The sequence below is a fragment of the Rattus norvegicus genome, chromosome 13, assembly GCF_021556685.1.
Source record: "Rattus norvegicus strain SHRSP/BbbUtx chromosome 13, alternate assembly SHRSP_T2T, whole genome shotgun sequence".
NCBI classification, from domain to species: domain Eukaryota; kingdom Metazoa; phylum Chordata; class Mammalia; order Rodentia; family Muridae; genus Rattus; species Rattus norvegicus.
Window position 1 is genome coordinate 75,873,973 of NC_141546.1, and position 27,941 is coordinate 75,901,913.

At 42.1% G+C, this 27,941-nt stretch overlaps 1 protein-coding gene across 2 annotated transcripts; it reads right to left on the reverse strand.

Moving 5' to 3' along the window:
* On the reverse strand, positions 1-27,886 carry Dars2 (aspartyl-tRNA synthetase 2 (mitochondrial)). 2 transcript variants are annotated; one of them, NM_001034143.2, is made up of 17 exons: positions 27,253-27,886; positions 26,324-26,423; positions 23,079-23,145; positions 21,463-21,564; positions 20,974-21,069; positions 18,239-18,362; positions 17,568-17,614; positions 15,334-15,440; positions 14,776-14,845; positions 12,087-12,266; positions 9,336-9,443; positions 8,891-8,953; positions 5,848-6,000; positions 3,450-3,668; positions 3,159-3,269; positions 2,155-2,230; positions 1-429 (listed from the first exon to the last, which is right to left on the reverse strand). In NM_001034143.2, the coding sequence occupies exons 1-17, from the start codon at positions 27,374-27,376 to the stop codon at positions 218-220; spliced, it is 1,959 nt and encodes a 652-aa protein (NP_001029315.1). In that variant the 5' UTR covers positions 27,377-27,886; the 3' UTR covers positions 1-217. The 2 variants fall into 2 exon arrangements, with proteins under 2 accessions (NP_001029315.1, NP_001417039.1); NM_001430110.1 differs by lacking the exon at positions 9,336-9,443.
* Positions 27,887-27,941: the final 55 nt, after the last annotated feature.

Here is a 27,941-nt window from a genome sequence, read left to right on the forward strand (position 1 = left end):
TCCAATAAAAAGCTTTTTTTGTTTCACTTTACAATTCTCCAATTAAAAAACTTCCACAGAACTCCCAACTACAGAAAGTCCTAATGGTACATATGACCACAATTGTGTAGCTTCTGTTTCTTACTCGGTAATGATTGCTTCTACACAGAAACTTGATTCTAAAGTCTGTGGCAAGTCTGGATCTTCTTTTTAGGTTTAGTAAAGCAAAGAAGACAAGTCAAGAGCTCAAGTATTTGGAAGGTGTGGCGGATGCTCTCTCTTCTGAGTCTGTTGGCCATGAGACGTGGATATGGTAAGGCTTCAGATCTTCAGGAGACACAGTGTCTGGAGCATTGCTCATAAGGTCATGTCCTCGGTAGGATTTAGGGAAGGCTATGACATCTCTGATGCTGGGTGCTCCCGTGACAAGACACACCAGTCTGTCTAACCCTGTGATGCAAAATACAAAGTGAACATGAGAAATGTATAGCTACTTAGCTCTGAAAATTGTGTTTTTGCAGGGAGTTGTCAAGAAAGGGTTTCTCTGTGTAGTCCTGAGTGTTCTGGAACTCACTCTGTAGACCAGGTTGGCCTGGAACTCAGAGATCTACTTGCCTCTGCCTCCTGAGTCCTGGGACAAAGGCCTGTACCACCACCATTACTAATGGACATTTTTTTTTTTTTTGAGACAATGGAGCTGTGGCTGGCCTAGAACTTTTAAGAGATATGCCTGAAGGCTGGGATTAAAACATGCACCGCCACTACTGGCCTAAGTCTTTAAAAGATGCAGAGACTTTTGTCCTTGTTTGGCTCTGGCTTCATGCATTCTAGACAAGTACTCTACCACTGAGCTATATCCTCAGGCCTGTAGAGAATTTACTTTAATTTTTGTTTATCTGTTTTGTTTTTGAGATAGAATTTCATGTAATCTAGGCTGGTCTGTCTATGCAGGTTCCCACACAAGCTCCCACAGCACTGGAATTACAATTGTGAGCTGCCTGTTATGGATGTTTGAATTTAAATTCAGGTCATATCGGATGCACATAAGAAATTTCTTGACTATGGCAGCATGCACACACAGACTCAGATCTGATGGGGGTTCCAATGGGGAAGTGGACATGAGCTTCCACCCCAAACCAAGAAGCTATTTGTAACTGGTACTCGCTTGCAGAGGAAAAGCTAGTTTTCTCTAATTGAGTCTGGGTAAATTAACTACACTTAATGGTAGGCCCCATACCCAGCAGTAGATGGCAAACACAAATTACAATGGTAATTTTGTAGACTCCCCCCCCCCCCCCCCCCCAGCTGGGGACCGAACCCAGGGCCTTGTGCTTGCTAGGCAAGCGCTCTACCACTGAGCTAAATCCCCAAACCCAATTTTGTAGACTTTTGCTTTGTTTAACATTCTTTGCCTTGCTGGTCTTTTGCTTGTATATTATAGTTTCTGATTTTGTGTTTTTATGTTCTTTGTGTGTGTGTGTGTGTGTGTGTGTGTGTGTGTGTGTGTGTGTGTGTGTGTGTATTTACAGGTTTTTCTTTTTATCTATTCTAAGAAGAGAGAAAGGGTGTGGAAGTGGGTAGGTGGGTGGGAAGGCTGGAAGGATCTGGCAGCAGTTTGGAAAGGAAAAGCTGCAGAATAAATGGTATGATTTTTTTTCCTATTTTCGAAAATATTTAAAAAACAATTTAATATTTTATGTGCATTAGGTTTTGCCTGATTATGTATTTGTCTGAGGGTGTCAAATACTCTGGGACTGGAGTTATTGACAGTTATAAACTGCCATGTGGATGTTGGGAATTGAACCTGGGTTTTTTTGGAAAAACAGCCAGTGCTCTTAACTGCTGAGCCATATCTTTGGTCCCTAAATTTTTTTTTTTCCAATTTAAAAAACGATGACAACAACAACAACAACATATTATTATTATTATTCAGGTTCTGCAGGAGTAATAGGCACTTTCTGGTTGTTGTTTTGACTTAAGGGTGGGGCTGGTGTAGCTCTCACTGTAGTCTTGGCTGACCCTGGAGAATTTGCTATGTTGATCAGGCTAGCCCTGAATTCACAGACATCTGCCTGCTTCTGCCTCCCAATCCTTTCCCCTTCAGAACTGAGAATCTGAGTTTGAGATACAGTGCCATGGAATGAAATTTAGTGTACAAAAAGACAGATTGTTTACCTAAGGCAATTCCTCCATGTGGGGGTGCCCCATAGTCTAAAGCCTGAAGCAGATGGGAAAGCAATTTCACATCTTCCTGAAATGTAAAACACATTTTATTTATTTAAACAGAAACTGAAAGTCTTCTGTCATAATGTAACAGTAAGTACTAAGGAGAAAGGTTAAAAATGACAGGACCTAACTAGTGATAACACATGGGGAGATGTTCTATAAAAGAACAACAAAACTTAAGAGGGCTGAAGTTCAACAGAATAAGACAAGTCACTCCCCTGTTTTCCAGTGCTCTGGAGAAGGCAGGAGGATGGTGAGTATCTGTCTAGCCTAAGTTATAAAGCAATACCACAAAAACCAAACACACACAAAGGCCTACTTATTTCTTCCTCTCAATAAATACTATCACTCACTGGGAATGGCATTTTAGGAGTTTGGTCTCCAGAGCCGTCCTTCAGTTCCTGTACTACAGGAGACAGGGTTTTGGTAGTCCAAGCCTGACTCAAATCTATAACTACCTCAGCCTCCTGAAAGGTGAGATTTCAGGCTTATGCCACCATGTCTGGCTCTGAGCTTCGTGACTTGGCCATATACCTGCTGCCTAAGTTTCTCATCTTTAAAATGAGAATGAGTACCTACTTACAGAAATTACTGTGAAGGTTAAATAATACGCCAGTGTATCTGTGGGTGTGGTTTTTCTTGTTTTTTTGTGTTTGTTGAGTCAGGGTCTTGCTATGTACCACAGGATGGCCTGGAACTCAAGGCCATCCTCAAATCTCAGCTTTCTAACTGTTGAATCATATGCGTGAACCACTACATTTGGCTGTGTAGCATATAGCCCCTGGCACACAGTAAGCATTAATGAGCAACTATTATTACCATTTGCTCTCCCTAGTGCCACATAAAACATGAAGAGAAGCTGACATTTTGTGTCTAGTAAACTCTCTATTTAAAATAAATGTTTCCTAAAATAAAGATGTGGATAAAAGGAAAGGTTCGAGGGCATCCCATACCTTTAGCAATGTTTCCAGGATGTACCTCTGTAGCTGTGCATCATGAATGCGGATAGAGCCTCCTCCTATCTCATTGCCATTTAAAACCAAGTCGTAGTGTTGGCCACGAACCTACAAGGTCACAGAACTTTTATCTAACAGAAAATTACTGGGTTTCAATTCTATAGGATCAAGACACTGTACTAAAACACAATTTATTAACAGTAGGCTTGGCCTTTATCTTTGGTTCTCCTGAGTAAATCTGGAAGGTCTTTAGTCACTTCCCTTTTATCTGGGAGAAGAGGTCAGTACCTTTTCCGGCTCAGTGTAGAGGAGGTGAATGTCGCCGGGGTGAGGAGCAGTAAATGGGTGGTGGGCTGACTCCAGCTCTGTGGGACTCTCTTCCTTGGCGAGGAAGAGTGGGAAGTCAAGTACCCAGAGAAAAGAGAACAATGCTGGGTCCCTGAGCGCCAGTCCTCTCGTTTCCAAAAGGTCTGCACACTCTAGTCGTAACTTCCCCAACAAAGAGCACTGCAAACAAAGGACACAGGCGTTGTTAGCTTCTTGTCAGAGTGGGTGTCAGACGACACAACCTAAATTCCGAAGACTGGCCAGTTAGCAGATAAGACACTTTTCTCCAGAGATGGAGATACGAGGATAATCTGATTGCCAGATAGATAACTACACTCGACCATCAGCCTGAGCTACCTGTGCGAGCACCTCATACCCCAGTGACCAGGAAAACAGCTCCAGAGCCTGACAGACCAAGCTTGGAGCCTGTTTGTTGACTTACTAATCTCCCTACATTCCATCATAAGTAAATGGAGATAAAATACCTACTCCAACACTGAGTAGTTATTTATTTACTCACTAATTAACTTTTTCTTGAAGCAAGGTTTCTCTGTGTAGCCCCGGCTGTCCTTCCTGGAACTTGCTCTGTAGACCAGAATGGCCTTGAACTCAGAGGTTCACCTGCCTCTGCCTCCCAAGTGCTGGGATTAAAGGCAATGTACCACCACCACCACCACCACCTGGTTCATTATTTATTGAGATGAGATGTTGCTTTACTTCCCAGGTTGTTCCTCAACTACTGAACTCAATCCTGCCTCAAACTCATGAGAAGCTGGGACCACAGGTGCATGTGGCTATGTCCCGAATAAAACTGCAAGTGAGACCAAGCACATAAGATACAGAACCCAACACAGTATGGGGGCGCCATTCCTGAAGGGCTATGGCGAGGATCTGATGAATGTCTGACATGCATTAGAAAATGTTGGCTGGAACGAATATGGTGGAATGAGGGCTGAGAGGTAAAATGCTTGTCATGGAAACGTGGGCATGTAAGCCTGGCTCCTCAGCACCCATGTAAAAGGCAGAGGTGTCTGTGACTGACGCCTTTGTGGGGCAGAGACAGTAGATCCCTGGAGCCCGCTGAGCAGCTAGTCTACTGATCAGAACTCCAGTTAGAATTTAAGGTAGAGATTGAGGAAGACCACTCAATATTAACCTCTGGCCTTCACACGGGCACTCACGTGCACACACCCACACATACACCACACACTCATCACACACACAGAACGGTAATTTAGGAAATGGTAATGGCCTAGATCTTATTTCTTCACTCACTAGCTATGCTACTACAAAGAGACTTAACTTCTGCACCTTACTTTTCTTTCGCCTTCCTCCTCCACCCATTTTCTTTCTTCTCCCTGAATCTCTCTTGAGACATGGTTTCAGCTATGTGACCTAGGTAGCTTTTCCTCCTTCCTAGGCCTCTTGAATGCTGGGATTGCAGGTATGAGCCCTGTTCTATGCCCAGTTCTATGAAATTTAATATTCGTGTTTCACTTGTAATGTTTTCTATATTTCACAAGGACCTTTCAAACTACATCCACTTTCCTGTCTATTCCCTGACAAAGTGACTCAGTTAGTTCACAGCTGCACTTAGCACTTGTAACTGAAAAAGTCCTGCCTTGACTGTACCAGTTGAGGGGTAGCAGTCCAGCAGTCCTCCCCTCCAGTACTCTGAACTGTCCCTCCATAGTTTTAGGAATGCATTCTGTACAAAAGTTTGTAACTACTAAATTTCTTTCCTTTGCAAACCTTCAAAATATTGTTTTCATAGTTGTACTGAATTCCTAATGAGTCAATTCTGACGTGAATAAGGATAGTGAGGTTAGTACCTAATGAAAAGACCCCAGGTTTAAAATTTTCATTTTGTGTGAGAAAATGGGAGAGTTGGGGAAGAGAGAGAGAGAGACAGAGACAGAGACAGAGACAGAGACAGACAGACAGACAGACAGACACACACACACACAGAGGAGACAACTTTTAGAAGTCAGTTCCTTCTTGTCATGAGGGTTCCTAGGAATCAAACTCAGGCATTAGCCACTGAATCACCTCACTGCCCCGAGGCTCTAGTTTTGGTTTGTTGATTTGGCTTTACTGAGACAGGATCTCACTATGGAGTGTAGGTTGGTCTCGAACTTGAGGTCTGCTGCATCCCACACCACTGAGCACAGAATGGCTCTAGTGCTTATACAGTGCTTTACAAAGCACTGAAAAAGACTTTACATGATGACTGATGGGACTGATGCAACTGACGCGGAACAGCAGTGCTTTACGAAGCCAACGGTCCATCTTAAATATGTAAATAAAATGGCGAAGAGGCAGCCTTCAGCACAGGCCCAGGTCGCACAGTTTCACTCACTGCTTTCTCATGTTGCCCAGCAGTCAGCAGCACCATGTCGTCTTCTTGTATCTCCATCAATCTGGTTAACTCCAATCTTTCCTCCTCCGTTATGAATTTAGCAAATGGTGAACTCCAGTTCTTCCTGGCATTCAGGAATATAGGAAGGACTTCCTAGATAAAGAAAAAGGCTTATTGATATTTTTCTCAAAAGTGAGACAGATTTGTTTTCCCACAGTACAAAGATTTCTTGTTCCAAGCAGAAGACAACTTACATGATTGTCTTAGTTCGGTTCCTATCGCTATGATGAAACACCATGACCACAACACAGTCGGGGAGGAAAGGGTTAACTGCTACATCCCATGTTAGTTATCACAGGGAAGTCAGGACAGAACCTCGAATACAGCAGGAACCTGGAGGCAGGAGCTGATGTTGTCTACTGGCTTGTTCCTTGTGGCTTGCTCAACCTGCTTTCTTGTAGAAATGAGGTATCCCTACCCACTACGTGTTAGGCTCTCCCTCACTGATCATTAATTGCAAAAATATCTTAAAAGCTGGATCTCAAGGAGGCATTTCCTTGAGGAACTGAGGCTACTTCTTCTCTGACGACTTCCAGCTTGTGTCAAGTTGACATAAAAGCACCAGTTCAATGATTCTTTCTCTTTTTCATCACGAATCCTTTCAAAGTGATACAAAGTATAATTCTTTTAAAGTTAGTCCTGGGGTGTAGGTCTGTAAGCCCAGCTACTCAAACGACTACAGCGGGAGGACAGGATGCTTGCACTTTCCTGAGACGTGCCTGAGCTGCAGAGTGAGTTCAAGGCTAGCCCACATGTACATGAGACCCTGTCTAAAAGGAGGGCAGAGGACATAATTATCAGTGCCTGAGCACTTGCCCACTTGAGGGAGGCCCTAGAAACGTCTGTGGCCTTTACTTTGTTTTTACTTCTGGCAGACTGCAAGTAAATGGAATAAGAATGACTGGGATGAGGTCAGTGAGCTGGCTCCATGGTAAAGGTTTGTGACCTCTGCATGTGTCCCCAACACACACACACACACACACACACACACACACACACACACACACACACACACACACACACGCGCGCGCGCGCACACACACACACACACGCGCACGCGCACACACACACACACACACACACACACACACACACACACACACTGATATTAAGTAAAAATTTAAAAATGTAATAATGTGCCTTAGTTTTCTGAATACTAGGTGTGTGCCACTATGCCCAATCTGAAAGAACATTGCAATAGAGAAAAGTAGGCGAGATGGTTCTTTAATAAAACTTTATGAATATTTTTTCAGTCTTTTATTTTCTAAAAATGTGCTTTGATTCATTTTGAAAATTCCTTCCCTCTTTCTTTCCACCCTGTACTGATGACTGAACCCAGGGCCTTGTTCTTGCTTAGCAAGCACTCCCCACGGAGCATCATCCCTGGTCAGTCGCCGTCTCTCTTTAAAGGGTTGAGGCAGAGCTGGGCAGTGGTGGCACGTACCATTAGTCCTAGCACGTAGGAGGCAGAGGCAGGCAGATCTCTGAGTTCAAGTCCAGTCTAGTCTATAGAGGGAGTTCCAGGACAGCCAGGGCTACCCAGAGAAACCCTGCCTTGAAAAATCAATTAAAAAAATTAAAAAGCTGAGACAGGGTCTCTGTGTGACCTCCTTGCCCCAGCATCCTGCTTCCTTCTTATTGAAATAGCTTTGTCTCTCTTTGAGCCTGAGCTATGAGGCAAGTGAGGCAAGTAGTCCATTTAAAAAGAAACTTGAGGGCTGGAGACATGGCTCAGTGGTTAAGAGCACTGACTGCTTTTCCAGAGGTCCTGAGTTCAAACCCCAGCAACCACATGGTGGCTCACAACAATCTGTAATGGGATTCAATGCCCTCTTCTGGTGTGTTTGAAGACAGCTACAGTGTACTCACAGACGTAAAATAAATAAAATCTTAAAAAAATTGAGAGCTGGATGTTATAGTGCATACCTATAATTCAAGATGAAGTCTTGACAGTCAAAAGCTCAAGGACGCCTTGGCTACATGAGACCCTGCTTTAAAAAAGCCAAATAACAAACAAACCAAAATTCAAAAGAAACTTAAATATTAATTTCTTTGTACCATAAACATGCGCATTCCTGCCTGTCCTCATTCTGTTCCTGGTATAAACAGAACTGTGATGAGCATAATGTGTCCTTATGTTGGGACGCTTCATCTAAAGCATGTCACAGAAGATGCTGACACTAACAGCAAGACTCGTCATCTTACTGTCTGGAATCTCAAGATATCCAAGCTGCCCTTGAGCTCCTGATCCCCCTACCTCCACGTAAATGCTGGGATTACAGGAGTGTGACATCATGCCTGCTGCCATGATTCTGGGAAAATGGCCAAGGCAATTTACATATTCAGGGACATGAGAATCCCCGATCCTGCCCCTCATTTTAGTGATACCATCCTCTAAGATCAGAGCACAAAAATGTGTTGGTCAAAGGTGTCCTCACAGTTCAAAGGTGTACTGGTGAAGAACCAGGAGAGCCTTTTCACCCTTGTCATGCCACTGCCAAACCTTGACCACCAATAAATACATTCATGTATTTAATTCTTAAAATTGGATTAAAATTGTTTTGTTCATGTAAAAACAGTATGGCTGAACTTGCAGTATGAAAGTAAATTCAACTGTCTAAATTGAAGTCCTTCAGTAAAAATAGATGGACAGAAAAATGGGATCTGAAACACTGACCCTCAACCTAAGAGTTCACCAGTTAGGGGCACCCACTGCTCTTGCAGTTCCAATCATCCTCCTGTAACTCCAGTTCCAGTGGATCCAATGCCTCTCTGGGTCCATGTACCACGTATGCACTTCATCCATCCATCCATCCATCCATCCATCCATCCATCCATCCATCCATCCATCCATCCACACACACACATGCAGGCAAAACACACATAGAACATAAAAATAAATCTAAAAAAGCCAAAGCCAAACCAAAACTAGAGTCCGTGCAATTGACAGTGGAATAGACTCCCACAAGACACTGCTCCTTACCTGACTGAAATGGTGAGCTGCAAACTTTCGAATGAACTCAATGTCTTCTTTCCTTAAGTACTTCTGATGAAAGGAAATCAAAGTCAATCAATTCATATGGCACCGAGCTTTGTGAACAGGTTCACAGTGTCAAGTAAGATTTTATCATTATTTATATAATAAGTTTAGAGGCACTAATTAGACTTTCTACAAAAATCACTGTTTTTGGAGACCGTGTCTTACTATGTAACTCTGGCTGGCCAGGAACTCCTCTGTAAACCAGACTGGCCTCAAGTTCACAAAAATTCACCTGCCTCTGCCTCTCAAGTGCTGTGATCATAGTGTGTCCCACCATGATTGTTAGATTGTTATATTATCCTTTCTCAAATGTTCAGGCACCAGTATTAAGTATATTTTCTTCCAGAATACACATTCTAGAGAAAACACAGAATTGTGCTTCACTTACTGCTCCTTCATGAACACATATTGCTTTGACAGTTCCTTGGGGCTTAGCCAGTGCATCCTGAAGAAACCTGATCTCTGTGTTTCTGAACACATCACTGATATCCACAATCTATAAAATGGAAAACAAGAAGGAATGACTAAACAAAGTCATTTTTACTTCAAAACATTTTACAAATAAGCCTTTTTTATTTTATTCTTTTTGCTTCTTTATATTTTTCACATGTATGTTGTGTTGTATTACGGTCACATTATATATACATATGTACATGTATGGGTGCACATGCACACATGTACATAGAGAGGCTGGAGCTTGATGTTAGGGATCAGGCTCCAATGCTCTTCCACTGTATCTATTGAGACAGGGTCTCTCAAGCAAACCCAGAGCTCTTGATATAGCTAATCTTGCTAGCCCACTTGCTCTCTCTCCCTTAGGGACTGGAATTACAGGCAGGTGTCATGATTACCCAGTATTTACATAGACTCTGGGGATCTGAAATCAGGTCCTTATACTTGTGTGGCAAACACTTACCCAATGAGACATTTCTTTATTCTACAGGTAAGATTTTTTTATAATATTATATACTTATTATTGTGAGAGGGATGTATGCTATGTGTATACAGGTGAGTGAAATAATGCTTTGTGAAGGTCAGAGGACAAGTTATGAAGTGAGTTTTTTCCTTTCATCTTTACATAGGTTCCAGGGATTGAACTCAGGTCATCACAGAGGTAGAGGAAAAAGTGTGTGTGTATGTTGTGGGCAGGGGGTGTGTGCAGACCAGAGGACAACTTGAGGGAGTTAGTTCTCTCATTCTACCTTTTGGAACCTTGGGATCAAAGTCAGGTCATCAGGTTTGCCAGCAATCACCTCTTATCTCCTCAGCCACGTTGCCATCCCAGAAATAGGATTTTAAAGAAACAACTAGGGCTAGAGAAGTGTTTCAGTGGGTTAAAGTGCTTGCTATGCAAGTAAGATGACCAGAGTTAGATCCCCAGCACCCATGCAACGCTGTAAACCAACCTTTGGGAGGCAGAGACAAGGGGATCTTTGGAGCTTGCTTTAAAAAGAAAAAAGAACTACATTTAGTAATTTATCATTTAAAAAATGTATTCATAGAGGGTTACTGCCGGTTCAGCATTGGCCTAAAATTTTGCGACGGTAGCCCAGGATTGACTCTAAGCAGTCTCAACCCATAGTCTGTATTATAAATAAGCAAATGAGGAATGGTTGTAGATAAGAAGAATGTACTTATGGTAATGGGAATAATGGTGGTGCACACCTGTAATCCCAGCACTCGGGAGGCAGAGGCAGGTCTGAGTGTGAGGCCAGCCTGGTCTACAGAGTGAATTACAGCACACCCAGGGCTACACAGAGAAAAACCAAACCCCAAAACCCTTGAAAAACCAAAACTCAAAAGCTGAATGAAAACAAAACAAAAGGAATGTACTTCTGATCTTGTGCGGACAGTTTTTACTTCTAAGACCTGAGCTGGGTGTGGTAGTTCACGCAGTATTCTCAGTACCTGGCTGGCAAACCCAGGAGAAGCACTGTGAGTTCGAGGCCCACCCGGGCTACAGAGTAGAAGCCTGATTTAAAACAAAAACAGAGTGATTACTATGACCAGGCGGAGTTCCATGTAAGGACTTTGCAGTGAGAAGCGAGATTGAGAAATGGCACAGCACCAGAGATCAGGGGATGGTGCTCTGTAAGGACAACTGTGGAGACTTGGCAGTAAAACTCCTGCATTTCAGAGAGTGGTGATAATCTCAATGTGCTCACGTATTTAAGCTTTTTACAGAACAAGGAAAATTGGTAACTCAATCGATTATTTCCCTTCCGAGAGCCACACTGACATAGAAAAACTAAAAATGAAGATTAGTTTTATTTTTTTCTCTCAAATAACTACTCATGTCCATAAAATCAGTAACTGGTAAGTACTGTAATGAAATATTAGAGTAGAAATCTTGCTCTTAATTTTTTTACATTTATTATTTATTTATTCACTTATTTAGTGTGTGTGTGTGTGTGTGTGTGTGTGTGTGTGTGCGTGCTTTCAGGAGTCAGTTCTTTCTCTCTACTGGTTCTGGGAAGTAAATAATGTTAGGCTTGACATAAGCAAGTATCTTAATTTTACTTTTTTGTTTTGTTTGTTTTGTTTTTGTTTTCTCAAGACACGGTTTCTCTGTGTAACCCAGGCTGGCCTTGAACTCAGATATCCACTGCCTCTGCCTCCCAAGTCCTGGGACTAAGGCCTGCACCACCACCACTACCACCTGACGCCTTAATCTTGCTCGTACTGAGTGTGACAGCACACACTGGTAACCCCACTGCCTGTGAGGCTGAGGCACAAGGATCTCAAGTTAGCTTCTGCTGCATAGCAAGCTTCAAGGACCTCCCCCCATCTTAAAACACACATGCGCGCGCGCACACACACACACACACGCACACACACGCGTGTGCACACGTCTTGCTTTTAGAAATGGAATTTGAAAGAATAAGTAGTGCAATGCTAACATGTTATCATCATCATCACCACCACCCACCACCACCACCACCACCACCACCACCACCACCACCATCATCATCATCATCATCATCATCATCTGCTGTAGTTTGGAAACAACCAAGGTAACAAGGTAAAGGAATATTGAAAACATTATCCAACGGGTATGTAACGTCTGTAAATTTCTTCAGAATGCTTGAAAAGATATCTGAATGACGTGGGAGTGATCCTGGGAACAAGAAAAAAGTACCTTCATCCCAAAGCGAGTATCTGGCTTATCAGTTCCGTAGGTAGCCAATGCCTCAGCAAAAGTCATGGAAGGAAAAGGAGCCACTAGAGGGTCTTTATCTTCAGGCCAGGAATAATGCAGCAAACCCTCAACTAAATGCTGAATGCCAGTCTGGTCTACAAAGGACATCTCTATGTCAATCTGAAACAAAACAGCACGGAAACTAACATGAACAGTCACGTTACGGATTTCTTGGCTTTTAGTTACCATATAAATAACTCTGCCCAAAGACAGTACGTGGTTAAAAGTACAAATATTATTATACTTGGCTTTTATGTCGATGACTGCTATTGCCTAACATATGCCAACTTACGTATGCTGTAACTACCTCGTGGCTGAAGGCTCAGAGGAGTAAGTGAATTGCTTGCTAACAATTACTACTGTAGTTAGGCTACATCTGACGCTGGTCTTTATGACTCCGAACTTGTGATTTTGCCATTTAATCACATTGATTAATCCTACCTTACCAAAGCAAATAAGGGTTTGGATAAATCTGTAAATTAAATAAATATATCAGTATATAGACTTATTTTTCTCTAAAGCTAGTTTGTCCTTTTAAAAAAATATTTTGGGGGGCTGGGGATTTAGCTCAGTGGTAGAGTGCTTACCTAGGAAGCACAAGGCCCTGGGTTCGGTCCCCAGCTCCGAAAAAAAAAAAAAAAAAAAAGAACCAAAAAAAAAAAAATTTTGTATGTATGAGTGTTTTGCCTGCATGTACACATATACTTGGTGCTCACGAAGGCCAGAAGACAGAATCTGGTGCCCTGGGACTGAAGTTACAGCTGACTGTGAGCTGCAACATGGAAACTGACGCCAGCCCCCTGGAAGAGCAGTCTGTGCTCTTAACTGCGGAGCCATCTCTTCAGCCCCACTCTGGCCTGTTTCTGGAATAATGAGTCTTCTATTAACCTTATTTTTTGTTGATTTTGGTTGCTTGTTTGCTTTTTGAGACAATGTTTCTCTGTGTAGTCCTGGATGTCCTTTATAGACCAGGTGACCTTAAACTCAGAGATCCACCTGCCTCTGCCTTTTGAGTGCTGGGATTAAAGACATGCACCACCACACCCAGGTTTAACTTTGTTTTGTTATTCAGTCACATGTGTTTAATGTAGGTGTGGGTACAAGTGTTGCACAGCACACATGTGGAGGTCAAAAGATCACTGGAGTCAGTTCTCTCCTTCACCTTGCATGGGTTCTGGGATGCAAACTCAAGCTTCAGGTTTGTGCAGCAAGAGCCTTTACCGCTGAGCTGTGTCGGGGCCCCTGCAACACTGATTTTTGATGGATAAGATTTGTTTTAAGGACTTTATCACATCATAAACTGGGGATATCTGGCACATCTTAGTTGATGACCACAACCCTTCTGAGAAGGACTAATGCACAGATTAAAGCTACTTTGAAATTTCACCTCTCCCAGGCAGAATGTCAAGGAAACAAAGGATGGGGATGGAGAGATAGTCCAGTGGTCAGAAGCACTTTCTGTTCTTGCAGAAGACCTGGGTTCAGTTTCTAGGCACTGACATGACAGACAGCACCTGAAACTCCAGTTCTAGAGTTTCCATGAGCATCAGGCATGTACTTGCAGGCAAAATACCCATACGCATAAAATAAAATCTCGCTGAGCATGGTGGGGCACCCTTTAATGTTAGTACTCAGGAGACAGAGGCAGGCAGATCTTGATGAATGTGAGGCCAGCCTGGTCTACTTAGGGAGTTTAAGGCCTACATAGAGAGACCCAGACTTTGACTAATTGCCCCACTCCTGCAAAAAACAAAACAAAACAAAACAAAAAACAAAAAACAACAACAACAAAAAAAACCAAACCAAACCAAAACAACAAAAAACTTAAAAAATGAAAAAGAACACAAATGATAGTCAGTGCTTGGCAGAGACAGGAGAACAAGGGACCCTTATTCACTGCTGGTGAGAATCTAAACTGGGGTGGCGATTATGGAGCTCAGGACTGAGGTTTTTCAAAAAGCTAAAAATAACTATTATATGATCTGGCTTTGCCACCTTTAGATAAATACTCAAAAGCTCAAGTCTTAGCCCAGAGATCCTCACACATCTATGTTTATTGCTGTGCCATTCACAACAACTAAGGAACAGAAACATCCTAGATAGTCACTAATCCACGAGTGGACAAAGAAAATGTGTTATATACACACAATGAAATTTTATTGAGCTATGAAGAGAAATAAGATTATGACATTTATAGAAAAATGGAACTAGAAATTATGCTCGGTGAAGTATCACAGGTACAGAGAGACAAGTACGCCACGCTTCCTCTCATACGGAAGATTCTAGATTTTAATTTTTATATGTGCATATACATGTTTAGGTATAGGTCAGGGAACTCTAAGAGGGGAAAGAACAGACCTTAAGGGAAAGGAATAAAGAGCAAGGTAGGAAGCATGTGATATAAAAGCGGAAGGAGGGCAATGGGAGGAAGCAGACCTGTGCAGAGGCAGGGGGATGGAAAGGAGTGAGGGTATCAGACAAATGAAGAGTGTCTGAAAATGAGACGTGGAGACCCACCCCCTTTTATGTTCATTTCTAAAAACGTGTAAAATTACTGTCCCGGTATTGAAACATTCTGGGTTACAGCAACATGAATTTGTGAGAGTCGAGTAATGTAACACTCAGGTACCTGAGTAAACTCTGGCTGCCTATCCGGTCTTGAGCCTTCATCTCGATAACACCGGGCAACCTGAAAGTACCTGTTATAAAAAAGTAGAGTTAACCCAGTCTTCATCTTAAATGATCCAATTTCCCCAAGTGTTGGCTCTGAAACAAATTAATAATGATCCTTAAGAGAGACTGGAATTTTTCAGTTTATTTGTGGTGCTAACGCTCAAACCCAGGCCCTTGTGCAGGCAAGAACTCACCATGAAGCCATTTCCTAGCCTCGCAAACTTTATTTTGCTCAAGTCTAATCAGAATTACAGCTGACCCATCAGAGGCTAGTATTTTATAGATGGCTTTCCAAATACAACACCTTTGGACACTTAGGTGGTAGGTGGGCATGCAAACCAGTCCATGTTTCTTTAATATGGACGTTTACAGGCTCAGGTACTGCTTTAGGGATGCTCTGAGCCTCCCCGTGCCATGCCAGCTCTCATGTTCACCTTCCCTCCCCCTTGGTCGCTCCCCTTCCTTTTTTTGAGGAATAATATAGCATTGCCAATAAACAAAAAAGCCTGTTTACCTGTCTAAACCACCAACCATCAGAAGCTGCTTAAACTGTTGAGGACTCTGAGGGAGAGAATAAAACCTTCCAGGTTCCCTGGACGGTACTAAAAACTCCTTGGCACCCTTTAAGAGAGAGAGAGAGAGGTGGCAGAGGGGGAAAGAGAGACAGTACTGAAAAACAAACAAACAAAAACCCAGGCCAGGTATGGCAAACGCCTGCAATTCCAGCAGCACTCAGGAGGCTGACAAGGAGGAATAGTAAGTTCAGGTGCACTGACCCACATGGAAGGCTCTGTCTCCATAAAACGAAACAAAAATCCTGAAATAAAATGAACAACAACAAAACGACTCAAGGTGTAAGTGACCAGTTCTAGTTAATGCTTTAGCACACCAAGGGACTTACAGAGCAAAGTTCCCAATGACTCTCAGCTCTTGTTTATCTTACAGTCCCCCAAACAATTTGCGGACAATAAAATGTATTTAGAGACAGAGTCTCACTGTGAAGCTCTGCACTGACACGCAGACATCCGCCTGCCCCATCTCTTGAGAACTGGAATTTAGACATGTGCCATGTTCAAGACGATACAGTTTATATTTTTTAAGTGTGTGTGTGTGTGGGGGGGTACACACACATTCTAGAAGAGGCCATCAGAACCTCTAAAGCTAGAGGCTGTTGAGAGCGTCTTAGGTGCTGAACACTGAACACGGTTCTCTGAAAGTTAACTGCTGAGCTAACTCTGTAGCTCTAAAATACGTCTTAAATCCTGGTTGTATGTAACAGTTGAGAAGTGTGTGTAAACAAAGTCTTTATTATTAGCATGACAAAGTTTGCACATCATTTGCTATGAGGTCACTCTTAACTGCTCTTCTGTAGTAAACTGTAGGGAGTTTTGATCTGATGCCCTCAAACATGCTATACAAACACTGCCACTGAGATATACATGTAGTCCTTAAACTGTTTGTTTCTTAAGTCTACAGATTGAATAAAGAGTTATTAAATATCAGGGCTGTTTTGTTTTTAAAAGTCTCAGTTCTCTTTTTAACAGGATCTTACTGTGTAGACAGAGTTGCTCTGAAAGTTGTGATCCTCCTGCCTCAGTTTCCCAATTCCTGGTCTTATAGGCATGCATCACCTCACCTGGTTCTTTTTTCTTATTAATATAGCATTTGTTTTCCTTGTCTCAAACCCCGAGCCAACCATTTTTTGCTGATTTCCTGAAAAAGTACAGGAAAAAGAATATCTGGGGAAGAATCACAGTGGAGACAGATCCTTTCCTGATGGAGAGAGTGAGACTGATCCATTCTTGGGCAAAAGGCCCTTCGGCTGCAAGGGGACCAAAGCCAACTGTTGTAAGCAATGAGGCTCCCACAGTGGCAATGCCATCCCTTGAGCCAGCCACCAACCATGGCAATCCTAGCCTCAATAAATATAGCTGCAGCGACAATATTCCTGGAACAGGTGCTGGCTAGAAAGCTGTGGCTAGGGACAAATGAGGTGAGGGAGTATGGAGCCAGCATAGGCTATGAGACACCATAAGTGTCCCTGGTCATTCAGAGAGAGGGTGGAAGTGAACTTGGGGCAGGTTTAGGTTTTAAAATGGAAGGGATTATAACACGGCAGTTGCTCTTAGCACACACAGAAACTGCCTCTTTAACATTTTTATACTTTTTAGTTGACACCATTTTTTTTAATGATTTTATTTTCATCTCTTTGGTTGTGAGCCTTAGCTTTTAATGGCTGAGCTCTCTCTGCAGCCAAGGATTTTATTTTAATTGTGTGCATATGTTTCTGTCGGTATATGGGTATGTGTTTTATGAATGCAGTGTTTACAGGTCAGAAAAAGGTGTCTGGGGGCTGGGGATTTAGCTCAGTGGTAGGAAGCACAAGGCCCTGGGTTCGGTCCCCAGCTCCGAAAAAAAGAACCAAAAAAAAAAAAAAAAGGTGTCTGATTTTAGTACATGCTTTTAACTGCTGAGCCATCACCTCATCCAGTTCAGATAGTTCTTAATGAACAAAGTTTTAATAAAACATTAATGATTTGCATCTAGAAAACTCATGGGAAAGAAAACTCATACAGAATAAAAACATTCTGATTCAAAATGTTGACTCACACAATTTTCTCAGTTGTTAAAATAAGACCCTTTTACTAATAAAAGTAAATCAAAATGGGCCAAGTGAATTTAAAAGCAAAGTGATTGCTTTTATAAGGAAGAGGCTATCAACAGTAAAGTGATAAGTAATATACATACTCCAGGAGTCCTCTTAAACAATGTTGGGGTTTCTATATCCACAAATCCTAAAACGAGAGAAAAATCAGTTAGTAATTAGGAATTTGCCAAGTATGATGTCAATAGTGAATACAAATCAGAGGCTCCCTTTAATTAGGAAGACATCAGAGGTAAGAAGACAGATGCAACGTGGTTTCTACAAACCCAAGAAAGCTAAGACTTTTATAAAATATAACTCTGCTCATAAAGGTGACATTCATGACAGGAACTGATCCGGAATAGCTGATGGATTCCGGTCTACTGCAATGCTCGGTCTTAGAAATGTTCGGCCAGCATAGCAAGAGTGGAAGGAGAGCAAGCAAGCACCATGGAGTGCTCTGTGGGACTCATGGGAAATTCTAGGCCTCTCAACAAATGCTGTATAGGAATGATAAAGAATTATGCAAATTTGGGTAGGCATTGTATCTACTCCCGTAACCCCAGAATTCAAGGGTGCAGGGGAGAGAAACCAAAGAGTGTCCTCAGTAGTGGTGAGAAATCCTAAGTACTGTAATAGACATCATTACCTTTAAAAGAATGTGTCTGTGGCCCCGTAAGCCAGCAGTCATCACGGTGACTGATTACGGGCCTTGGGAACACGTGACCCAGTGAGAAGGGAGTGACAGCTCAGTGAACACTCAGGCGTCCCTTACCGTGCAGAGTACAGAGATATTCCCGCATTTTCATGACCATCTGTGACCTGAGCCGCAGGTTGTGCTGCATTTGGGAGCTGCGCAGGTCTAAGTACCGATACTGCAGACGAAGGGCTTCCGTCTTCTACACAAAGGAAAGCTTTCATGCTTCAATATTTTGAACACTAAAAAGGTAGTTACCTTTTTTTCCTTAATTTACATTTATTTCTTGGTAGTGGTGGGGTATGTGTACGTTTGTGTCTGTCTACATGAGTGCAGATGCCCTTGGGCCCCTGAAGCCAGAGGCGTCCTCAGGAGCAAGAGTTACAGGCAATTGTGAGCCTCCTGGTACATACATGTTACAAGCAACTGTGGGCCTCCTGGTACATACATGTTACAGGCAACTGTGGGCCTCCTGGTACATACATGTTACAGGCAACTGTGGGCCTCCTGGTACATACATGTTACAGGCAACTGTGGGCCTCCTGGTACATACATGTTACAGGCAATTGTGAGCCTCCTGGTACATACATGTTACAGACAACTGTGAGCCTCCTGGTACATACATGTTACAGACAACTGTGAGCCTCCTGGTACATACATGTTACAGGTAACAAACTCAGGTCCTTCCTAAGAGCTGTGCACATTCTTACTACTGAGCCATCTCTCCAGCTCAGTTCTGCTTATTTCCTTTTTTAAAAAGGTTTACTTATTTATTTTATGAAGTCCAATGTTACTCTCTTCAGACACACCAGAAGAGGGCATCAGATCCCATTACAGGTGGTTGTGAGCTACCATGTGGTTGCTGGGATTTGAACTCAGGACCTCTGGAATAAGTAATCAGTGCTCTTAACTCCATCTCTCCAGCCCAGCTTTGTTATTTTCAAGGCTGTAAATCCTTGTATTCTTTTTTGTGCTTAGAACTTAAGAAAAAAGTCCTTTAATGTGAGTTGCTCATTTTTATAGCAGAAATAGAAATAGTAAGAAATGTCTATTATTTCTTTTTCTGAAATGTTTACCTTAGGAAATTTATTTTCTTTTCTATAATAAGGTCAACTTTGTAATTATATTGATTTTTGCAATCAATGAACTTAGATATAGGCCATAGTGGTCATGTAATTAAAAATCTATTAGTGCTGGAGAAATCACTCACTTGGTGTTTAGTTCCACTTCCTGTCGCTTTAGTAAAATACGCTGACAAAAGCAATTTAAGGGAGAAAGGGCAAATTTGACTCCCAATTCTAGGTTAGAGCCCACCACTGTAGCCCTCGCTGCAGGAAGTGAAGGCAGCAGGAACATTACACTCACAGTCGAGAGCGGAGAGCATGGAATTAATGCTGCACGCCAGCGCTTAGCTTACTCCTTCTCACTTAGCCCAGAGCCCAGGCCATGAAATGTTGCCTCCTACATTCAGGGTTTGTTTTCTCACAACTAATTTAATTAAGAAAATTCCCCTCACCAGGTGGTGGCAGCACATGCCTTTAGTCCCAGCACTTGGGAGGCAGAGGCAGGTGAATCTCTGTGAGTTCAAGGTCAGCCTGGTCTACAGATCGAGTTCTAGGACAGCCAAGGCTACACGGAGAGATCCTGTCTGGAAATCAAACCAAACCAAAGCCAAGCAAACCAAACCAAACCAAACCAAATCAAACAAACCGAAAACAAACACTCCAGACCCACAAGAAAAGTCACTGGATGTATGCCCACAAGCCAGTCTAATCTAGACAACCCCTCACTGAGACCCCTTTACCATGTGATTCCAGGTTGGGCCAAGGTGGCTTCAAAACAACCATCGCAGTTAGTAAAGTACTTGTCCTGTGAGCCCAGCCACCTGAGTTCAATCCTCAGGTCCCTGGCAGAAAGCTGGGGGTGGTTGCGCACACTGTAATTCTAGCACAGGGTAGACCAGATAGGCAGAGCCCTGGGGCTTTCTGACCGCCCAGACTTTCTACTTAGTGGGCTCCAGAACAGGGAGAGACACTGTTCCAATAAACAGTGGACAGTGCCTGATGGTCACATTCAAGGTTTTCCTCTTGCTTCTACCTGCACACGTGAGCACACACAAACACCTTAATAGATTAAAAATTAAGTGTATATTCTGGGCATAGTGGTGCATGCCTTTAATCCCAGCACTTGGGAGGCAGAGATTGGCAGAACTCTGAGTTTGAGGTCAGCCTGGTCTACAGAGTAAATTCCAGGACAGACAGAGCTACGAAATGAGGCTCTATCTTAACAAAACAGATTAAAAACTTAGGTATATACAAGTCTGTAATTGTGACAAAGCTAAAAATTATCTGGGGATAGATCTTTCCTTTTATTTATCTTTAAGTCTGGTTATACTTAATCAGTACTGGCTACTTCTATCAAGCTCTGAGACTTGTGGCTAAGATCATCCTAAAATCCATAATTCTATGGTTGGTAAGTTAAGAATTGCACTAAGCACACATTTTATTACAGTGAGAAGTTTCAACTTAATAGGAAAAAGATTACCCTATGCAACTTTGCTATTTTCAATATAAATTTCCTTCCAACAGTTTAAACAACAGCAATGGGAAAACCTGAACAATAGCGTACTTCAAATCTGAAAGGCAGACTCACATTTCAATCTGTCTGCACCTCAAGAACATAATAAGCCGTCAGCACTATAGAATAACTGATTGAAAATACCCATTTTAGAGAGCATATACTTTTACTTTAAACATTCTGGTAACTTTCGATCACTTTCTAGATACTGGATTTTGTAAACAAGACGCTCTCACCTTCACAAAGTCTTTAATTTCAAAGGGCAGCTTTTTGCAGGCATTCAGGAGCTCAGCTGTTTTAGCTTTGATTTCAATCTCACCTGTTGGCATTTTCTTAGAAGAAAGAAAAGAAAAGATCTATTTTAGAGAGTCGTTTTTCAGGACAGGTATGCGATAAACATTTGTATAACACATGCATTTGCATACATATGTAAAATAGGTCAAACTATATTGTAGATTATAAATAATAAAAATCTATATAATCTTTACATTATTGTTTATAATAAGATCTTATATCAACAAATATCATTATATATTTGTCAAGGTTGACACCTTGACATGCTTTTTGTGCACACTTAAATGGGTGTGGTGATATCTGTGAGTTCATTTGTGGAACTGAGGAACTTCAATGCTAAGTGTCCACAAGGGACTCAATCATAATGTTGTTGGTGTATGTGCAGACACTGTAAATGCACAAAGGAAACATTTATTCCCTAGACTACTAACCGGATTCTCCTGTCCCAGGGGTCGGGCGATGACCGTCCCAGATACTCTCACCACAGACTCCACAGGGGCTTCACACAAAGTCCTCCTCACAGATGCAGCCGACTGCAAAATAAGGGGTCGGAGTGGGGCAGTTCAAAGAATAAACGGACTTACAGAAATCTTCAGGAAGTCTACAGTGTATAAAAATGATATTCACAGCTTATGTGCTGTGAATGAGCTGTATTGATGTTATTACAAGAGTTGGTAAATCCTATTGTCATTTTAGCTCCACATAATACAGCCAGTAAGACCACCAAGAACCCTCCCTCCCTCCCTCCTTTCTTTTGATAGGGCCTCTCTACAGAGTCCATACCAGCCATGAACTCAGCCTTCCTGCCTCAGCTTCCCAAGTACTGGGATTGTAGGTATGCACCACCATGTCCACCAGCCATTTTTAATTTTAATTAATTAATTACTGAGACAGGGTTTCACTATGTAGGTCTGGCTGTCCTGGAACTCAGTATATAGAGCACTCTGTCTAGCCTCAAGCTCAGAGACCCACCTGCTTCCGCCTAAATGCTGAGTTTAAGGTGTGTGCCATTATGCCCAGCTTGTTACTACCTTTTGAGACAGATTCTAAATTGCCAGGTTGGCTGTGTGTGTGTGTGTGTGTGTGTGTGTGTGTGTGTGTGTACATGTATCTGTGCACATGCCGTAGCCTGCATGTGGAGGTGAGAGGACAACTTGTGGAGTTCTCTCCTTCCACCACATGGGTCCCAGGGTTGTCATCTTGGTGGCAGAACCTTTATCCACTGTGCCAGCACCTCAGCCCTAATCATATCTCTGCCTTTGGTATAATGTGAGTGATAAGGCCTCACACAGTCCAGGCTGGCCTTGGCTATAATGCTGAGCTGATCCTGAATTCTTGACATTCTTGCATTTGCTGCCCACTGATGTGATTATAGGTGTATGCTTCCATGCCTGTCTTTTATTTCTTTTGAAAGATTAGCCTTAGGTTGCTTTTTATAAATTTCATCTTCACATTCTGCGTCTTTATTGATTTCTTTAGTAGCTAATTTATTTATTACATTTATATTGTATGTGTGTGCACACACAGGCAACTAACTTGAGTGCATATGTGGAGGTCAGAAGACAACTTGTGGGAGCTGTCTTTCTCCTTCGACCATGTTGGTTTTGAACTCAGGTTGTCAGGCTTGCACCTTTAGTAAACCCTCTGGCTCCACAGCCCCCTTTTGTGTAGTTCTTTACATGTTACGTATTACATAAATTAGCTCTTTGTCCTTGGTATTAGCGTTTGCCTGAATGTATATGGGTGTAAGGAATACACGGCTGGTACCCTTGGAAGCCAGTGAGAACGCTGGAGTTACAGGTGGCTGTGAGCGTCCATGTGAGTGCTGGGACTTGAACCCTGGTCCTTAATGAGAGCAGCAAGTGCTCTTAACTGCTCTAGCCATCTCACTGGTTTATCACGTGTTAAAGTTGTAGATAGTAGTTTTCAGTTTTTATTAATAGCTATTCCTGAAATTAAAACTTCAAACACTTTGATCAAACTACTTAGCTTACACTACCATTTTACCAAAGCAGCTTTTGGATAATGGGAGGAAACCTTGCATTACCTCATCCTGGGGAATGAGGATTTGAACGAGACCGTGGCAATCTCTTAGGACTAAGAAGGTGTTTTGCCTGGATAATGGGAGAAAAAAAAGGAATATTTTAGGATAATGTCTCTCAGCTCAAAATTAAAGACAAAACCAGTAATAAGAAAATCCATGTAATTTCTCTATTTTTATGATTATGTACTTTTATAAACTGCATTCATGCATTTTTTTTTTCCTTTGAGACGAGGTCTGGCCTTGTTGTCCAGGTTATCCATAAACCTGACACCTTGTTCAGCTTATAGAGATTATAGGTATGTTGCCACGCCTGGCCAAATTCTTTTCATTTGGATTTCTATTAATTATTCATATAGCTACTGATTTGTTACACGTGACTCATAAATGACAAAGTAGATTTACACTTTTCTTTCTTTTTTTGAGACAAGGTTTCAGTGTTGGTTGTGAGCCACCATGTGGTTGCTGGGATTTGAACTCAGGACCTCTGGAAAAGCAGTCAGTGCTCTTAACCACTGAGCCGTCTCTCCACCCCTAAAGTTTTTCAATGTGGTCGTTGCCAACATCCTTTTGAGGTGCCAGGGAAGCGTGCAACCACTTGTTTGCAGAGAAATTCCTAAAGGAGCCGCTCAGACCCACGCTCCAGGCTCTTAAAGCACTCAGTAGCATGTTGAGAAAGCAGGAAAGGTCTCTATTGAACTAGAAGTTGGAGTCATGACAAAGAAAAGCCCAGAGACTACTTACTTATCTTTAAAGAGTCATTCTAATTCCAAGTATGCGTCTGTGTGTGGGTATGTGCATGTGAATGCAGGGTTCTTGGAAGGCCGGTGGCATGAAATGCCCCAGGAGCTGCAGTCACAGGTGAGCTTGCTGTAGATGCGGGGGACCCAATTCTGGGTCCTCTGCAAGAGGAGTTCTTATCTTTAACTCCCGAGCCATCTCTCTCAGCCCCTGAGAACATCTCTTGATCTTGTCTGCCACCCTCAGTTCCTCAGAAAAGGGAACTGAAGACTATGGATTCTGCCAACCAAGGCTGTGAAACACTCATGAGATCTGACGGGTTCTGCAGAAGAGTTTTATTTCTTCCTGATGCCTTTCTTCCTATTTGTAGAAGAAGATAAACTATCTTTTTCATTTGCTACAGTATATTTCAGGAACTCAATGTGCTAGAATCAAATAACTCTTGGGATTACAGTTGTAATATATGGTCTGGAATCAGCTTTAATTATACCTTGTGTGTAAACAATGATTAATTATGATGGCTAGGGCTGCCTCACTTCTTTTTTTTTTTTTTTTTTTTTTGGAGCTGGGGACCAAACCCAGGGCCTTGCGCTTGCTAGGCAAGCGCTCTACCACTGAGCTAAATCTCCAACCCCTTCACTTCTTAATTTTTTGCTGCAAAGGACATTGGCTCCACTGTCCTGGGGTCACTGCTCTTGAAAACAGTTGGCTATGAAGGTTTTTCTCCGAGGGAACTAATGTTCCAAGAAGGAATCTGGGCACAACAGTTTTAGTCAACTTAGGAGTATGGTTTTATTTCTGTATCATAATTAACAGTTAAATTGCTGGAAACTAGGCATGTAGACACAGGTCTTTAATCCCAGCACTCAGGCAGCAAAGGCAGGTAGATTTCTGTAGATTCCAGGCCACCCTGGTCTACATAGTAAGTTTCAGGCCAAACACTGTAAGACTCTGTCACAAAACAATACAAAAGGCTGCCTTTATATGGTGTATGTGGAATACTTGTGGAGGAAGAGTCTAGATTACCAGTTTCAACACAAGTCAGTGAGCTACATTAATCAGTTAATCATAAAAAAAAGAACAAATCCAGGGCTGGAGAGACGGCTCAGTGGTTAAGAGCACTGACTGCTCTTCCAGAGGTCCTGAGTTCAATTCCCAGCAACCACATGGTGGCCCACAACCATGTGTGATGGGATCTGATGCCCTCTTCTGGTGTGTCTGAAGACTGAGACACTACTATATTCATATACATAAAATAAATAAATCTTAAAAAAGAGCAAAAGCTGTATCGGGCTGAGTGGGAGCAAGCTTTTATTTGCCTATCCTTTCCTATGTCTCTAATCACAAAAATGGAATACATTCTATTAGTAAGATATTATTATTTAAGAAAATAAATTTTTTTCCACTGGCTTAAGTCCTCACAAGAAAATTTTATTAACTTCGTAAACTTGTCCTTCATATATTAAAATCCAAAGAAAATATTTTTGAAAATTAGAAACATTTGATTGGGCATATTCCCCCCTAAACTGAAAGAGATAAGATGCATTTTCCTTCTTTATTTTAAATAGTTTATTTATAAAGGGGAAAAAAGGGCTAGAAACGTGGCTCAGAGGCTCAGAGTGTTTCTTGCTCTTCCAGAGGTCCCAGGTTTAATCCCCAGCACCTAGATGGCAGCTCACAACTGTCTGTAACTTTGGAATTACACACCCTTTTCAGGCCTCCATGGGCATCAGATAAGCACACATCCAAATATATATACAGGTAAAATACTCATATACATAAAATAAAAACAAATAAAATCTCAGAAAAGAAAGGAAGGCAAGGGGGTTGGGGATTTAGCTCAGTGGTAGAGCGCTTGCCTAGGAAGCGCAAGGCCCTGGGTTCAGTCCCCAGCTCTGAAAAAAAAGGACCAAAAAAAAAAAAAAAAGAGTCTACACTGTCACTCAGCACAGTGACGGCAGTGACATACAAGCAGGCTAAGAACAAGATTCTTGCTGAGACAGTCAATGTTTGTACTGAGCATGCTGAATACTCTAGGAGCCAAGGTAACTTCTTTTATGTGACAAACATCTACCCACATTTTGAACTTCCTGGAAGAGTTACTGTGCTAACATGCTTCAGAACGTAAGAGAGGAACAACAAACACAGCAAACCACTGCTCGAGATTTTAGGCTTTTTCTTTACTTACATTTGGAGTAAAGTAAGCTTGCTCTCCTATGCTACTGCTGCTTCACAGCTGGCTTACAGAATTCTCAGCTACTCCCACTTACTGGTTAGAAGAGCTTTTTAAAGTGAGGTCAGGATTATTTCAGTGGGTCAGGTTTTATCATTATACTCTTTAACCAATGATATTAGTATTTATTGAGAATGACACTATCAGAACTTTTTTTTGAGAAACTACAAAAGTGGCAAATGTAATTTTCTGAATGGATAAAAACTAGTAAAACTTTTCCAAGTAATACTCGGGAAAACAACCTCCATGTATTCCTAAACTATTTTCTTCAGTTTACCTTCGGTACTGAATCCATCCACACAGAGTGACTTCTTGGCCTAAGTGGGAAGAACGAAGTTCTCCACATGTGTTGGTCCGAGCAACAAAGCTACTGAATTCTTTAAAGAGAAGAAAAAAGCAATTTAAATGTCAACGTAAGGATATTCGTAGTTTCTTTAAAAATAATTTTCATTCATAAAATATTAGCTGTTTCGGGTCAATGGGTAAAGTTAATAAATTTTTTTTTTCTTTTTTTTCAGAGCTGGGGACCCAGGGCCTTGTGCTTGCTAGGCAAGCGCTCTACCACTGAGCCAAATCCCCAACCCAAGTTAATAAAAATTTTAAATTATGTGTGCGTTTATGTGTGTGTACCCACAGGAAATCAGAAGACAACTTGTGGGATTCTGTTCTCCATTCACAATGTGGGTCTTGGGAGTGAACTCTGGTACTCAGGCCTGAAGCCATTGAGGCATCTTGCTGGCCTGGTGAAGTTTATGAAACAGCCCAGATTATAAAATATCCCTATTGTGTTTACCTGCAAAAGTGTCAAGGCCCAAGCAAATAACTGCCCCAAAGTAAAATTTTATATTCTGTTTAGAAATATAAACCTTTTACATGACCTAGCACTTGAATGGACATAAAATTGTTAATTATCCGCTTTGTTAAGTGAAGTACAATTTTAGAAATTACCTGTTTGACAGTGCAGTAATTAGTTAGCTTCAATATAAATATAGTTTATAACAATCATTTGGATGTCAGGAAGATTTTATTTAAATTATTTTAGTTTTTCTATTAATAGTGTACATTAAACAGACTATCTATCTTTTTTCATAATCAAGAGGGGGAAAAACTTGATTATAAGTAATCAAGAGAATGAATGACTTGCTATTAAAATGCAGTTAGGATGGGGAAAACAAGCTGTCAAAAACAGCTTGTAGCTGCCTTCACCTGGAACTCTCTGTGAACTCAACGTCAGACTTCTGGAAAGAGAACCCCAGATTGGCTGCTTGGTCTTTCCGATGGGTCTGGATAAACCCCTGCCTAGACGATTTAACCAAGAACCAAGATACATGTTGAAGTCCCGGAATCCGCGCTGCAGGTGTGGTGGTGCTCAAAACTCGGCTTTGGAATACCAGGGAACCCTTAAAATTCTACTTCCCACGCAAATGCATCCAGGCCCTCCTCCGCACAACGTTCAAGTATCTACAAATAGATTGATCTGCAAGGTCTCTAGATCCCGTGGATGAGTGGGTAGGGCAAGCCTTCCTTCAGTGCATCAGTTCCCACTTTAATTAAACAAGGCTGCGCCCCGAAGATACCAAAAGATCCCAAACAGCAGCGCCAGCATCAGAGCGACCCCAGCCGGAAGGCCAGTCACCAGGCGCACGTCCTCCCTTTATTCCCACGTTCCTCGAAGGTGACCGGGGCATAAGCAGAATCATAAGGAGGTACAGCCTCGTGTTTCAACTCTCCCAAACCTGGCGGCCCATCTTGAATTTTTCTGAAAGGTGAAAGCGAGCAAATCCAAAGAACTCTGAGGTTCGAACCCAGGCACAAATCACATCCAGAAGCCCGTCCCTCTGACGCCTTGCGAGCGCCAAAGTTATGCAAGGATTTCGGCCAATCAGAGCGAGGGT

What these genes read in the sequence shown, in the direction of transcription:
- Dars2 (NM_001034143.2), bottom strand. Translation starts at nt 27,376, where the DNA reads ATGTATCTTGGTTCTTGGTTAAATCGTCTAGGCAGGGGTTTATCCAGA. An exon ending in GAGTTCACAGAGAGTTCCAG is followed by an intron (nt 26,424 to 27,252) that starts GTGAAGGCAGCT and finishes TTCTCTTTAAAG; the next exon opens with AATTCAGTAGCTTTGTTGCT. An exon ending in GGATGGATTCAGTACCGAAG is followed by an intron (nt 23,146 to 26,323) that starts GTAAACTGAAGA and finishes CCCATTATCCAG; the next exon opens with GCAAAACACCTTCTTAGTCC.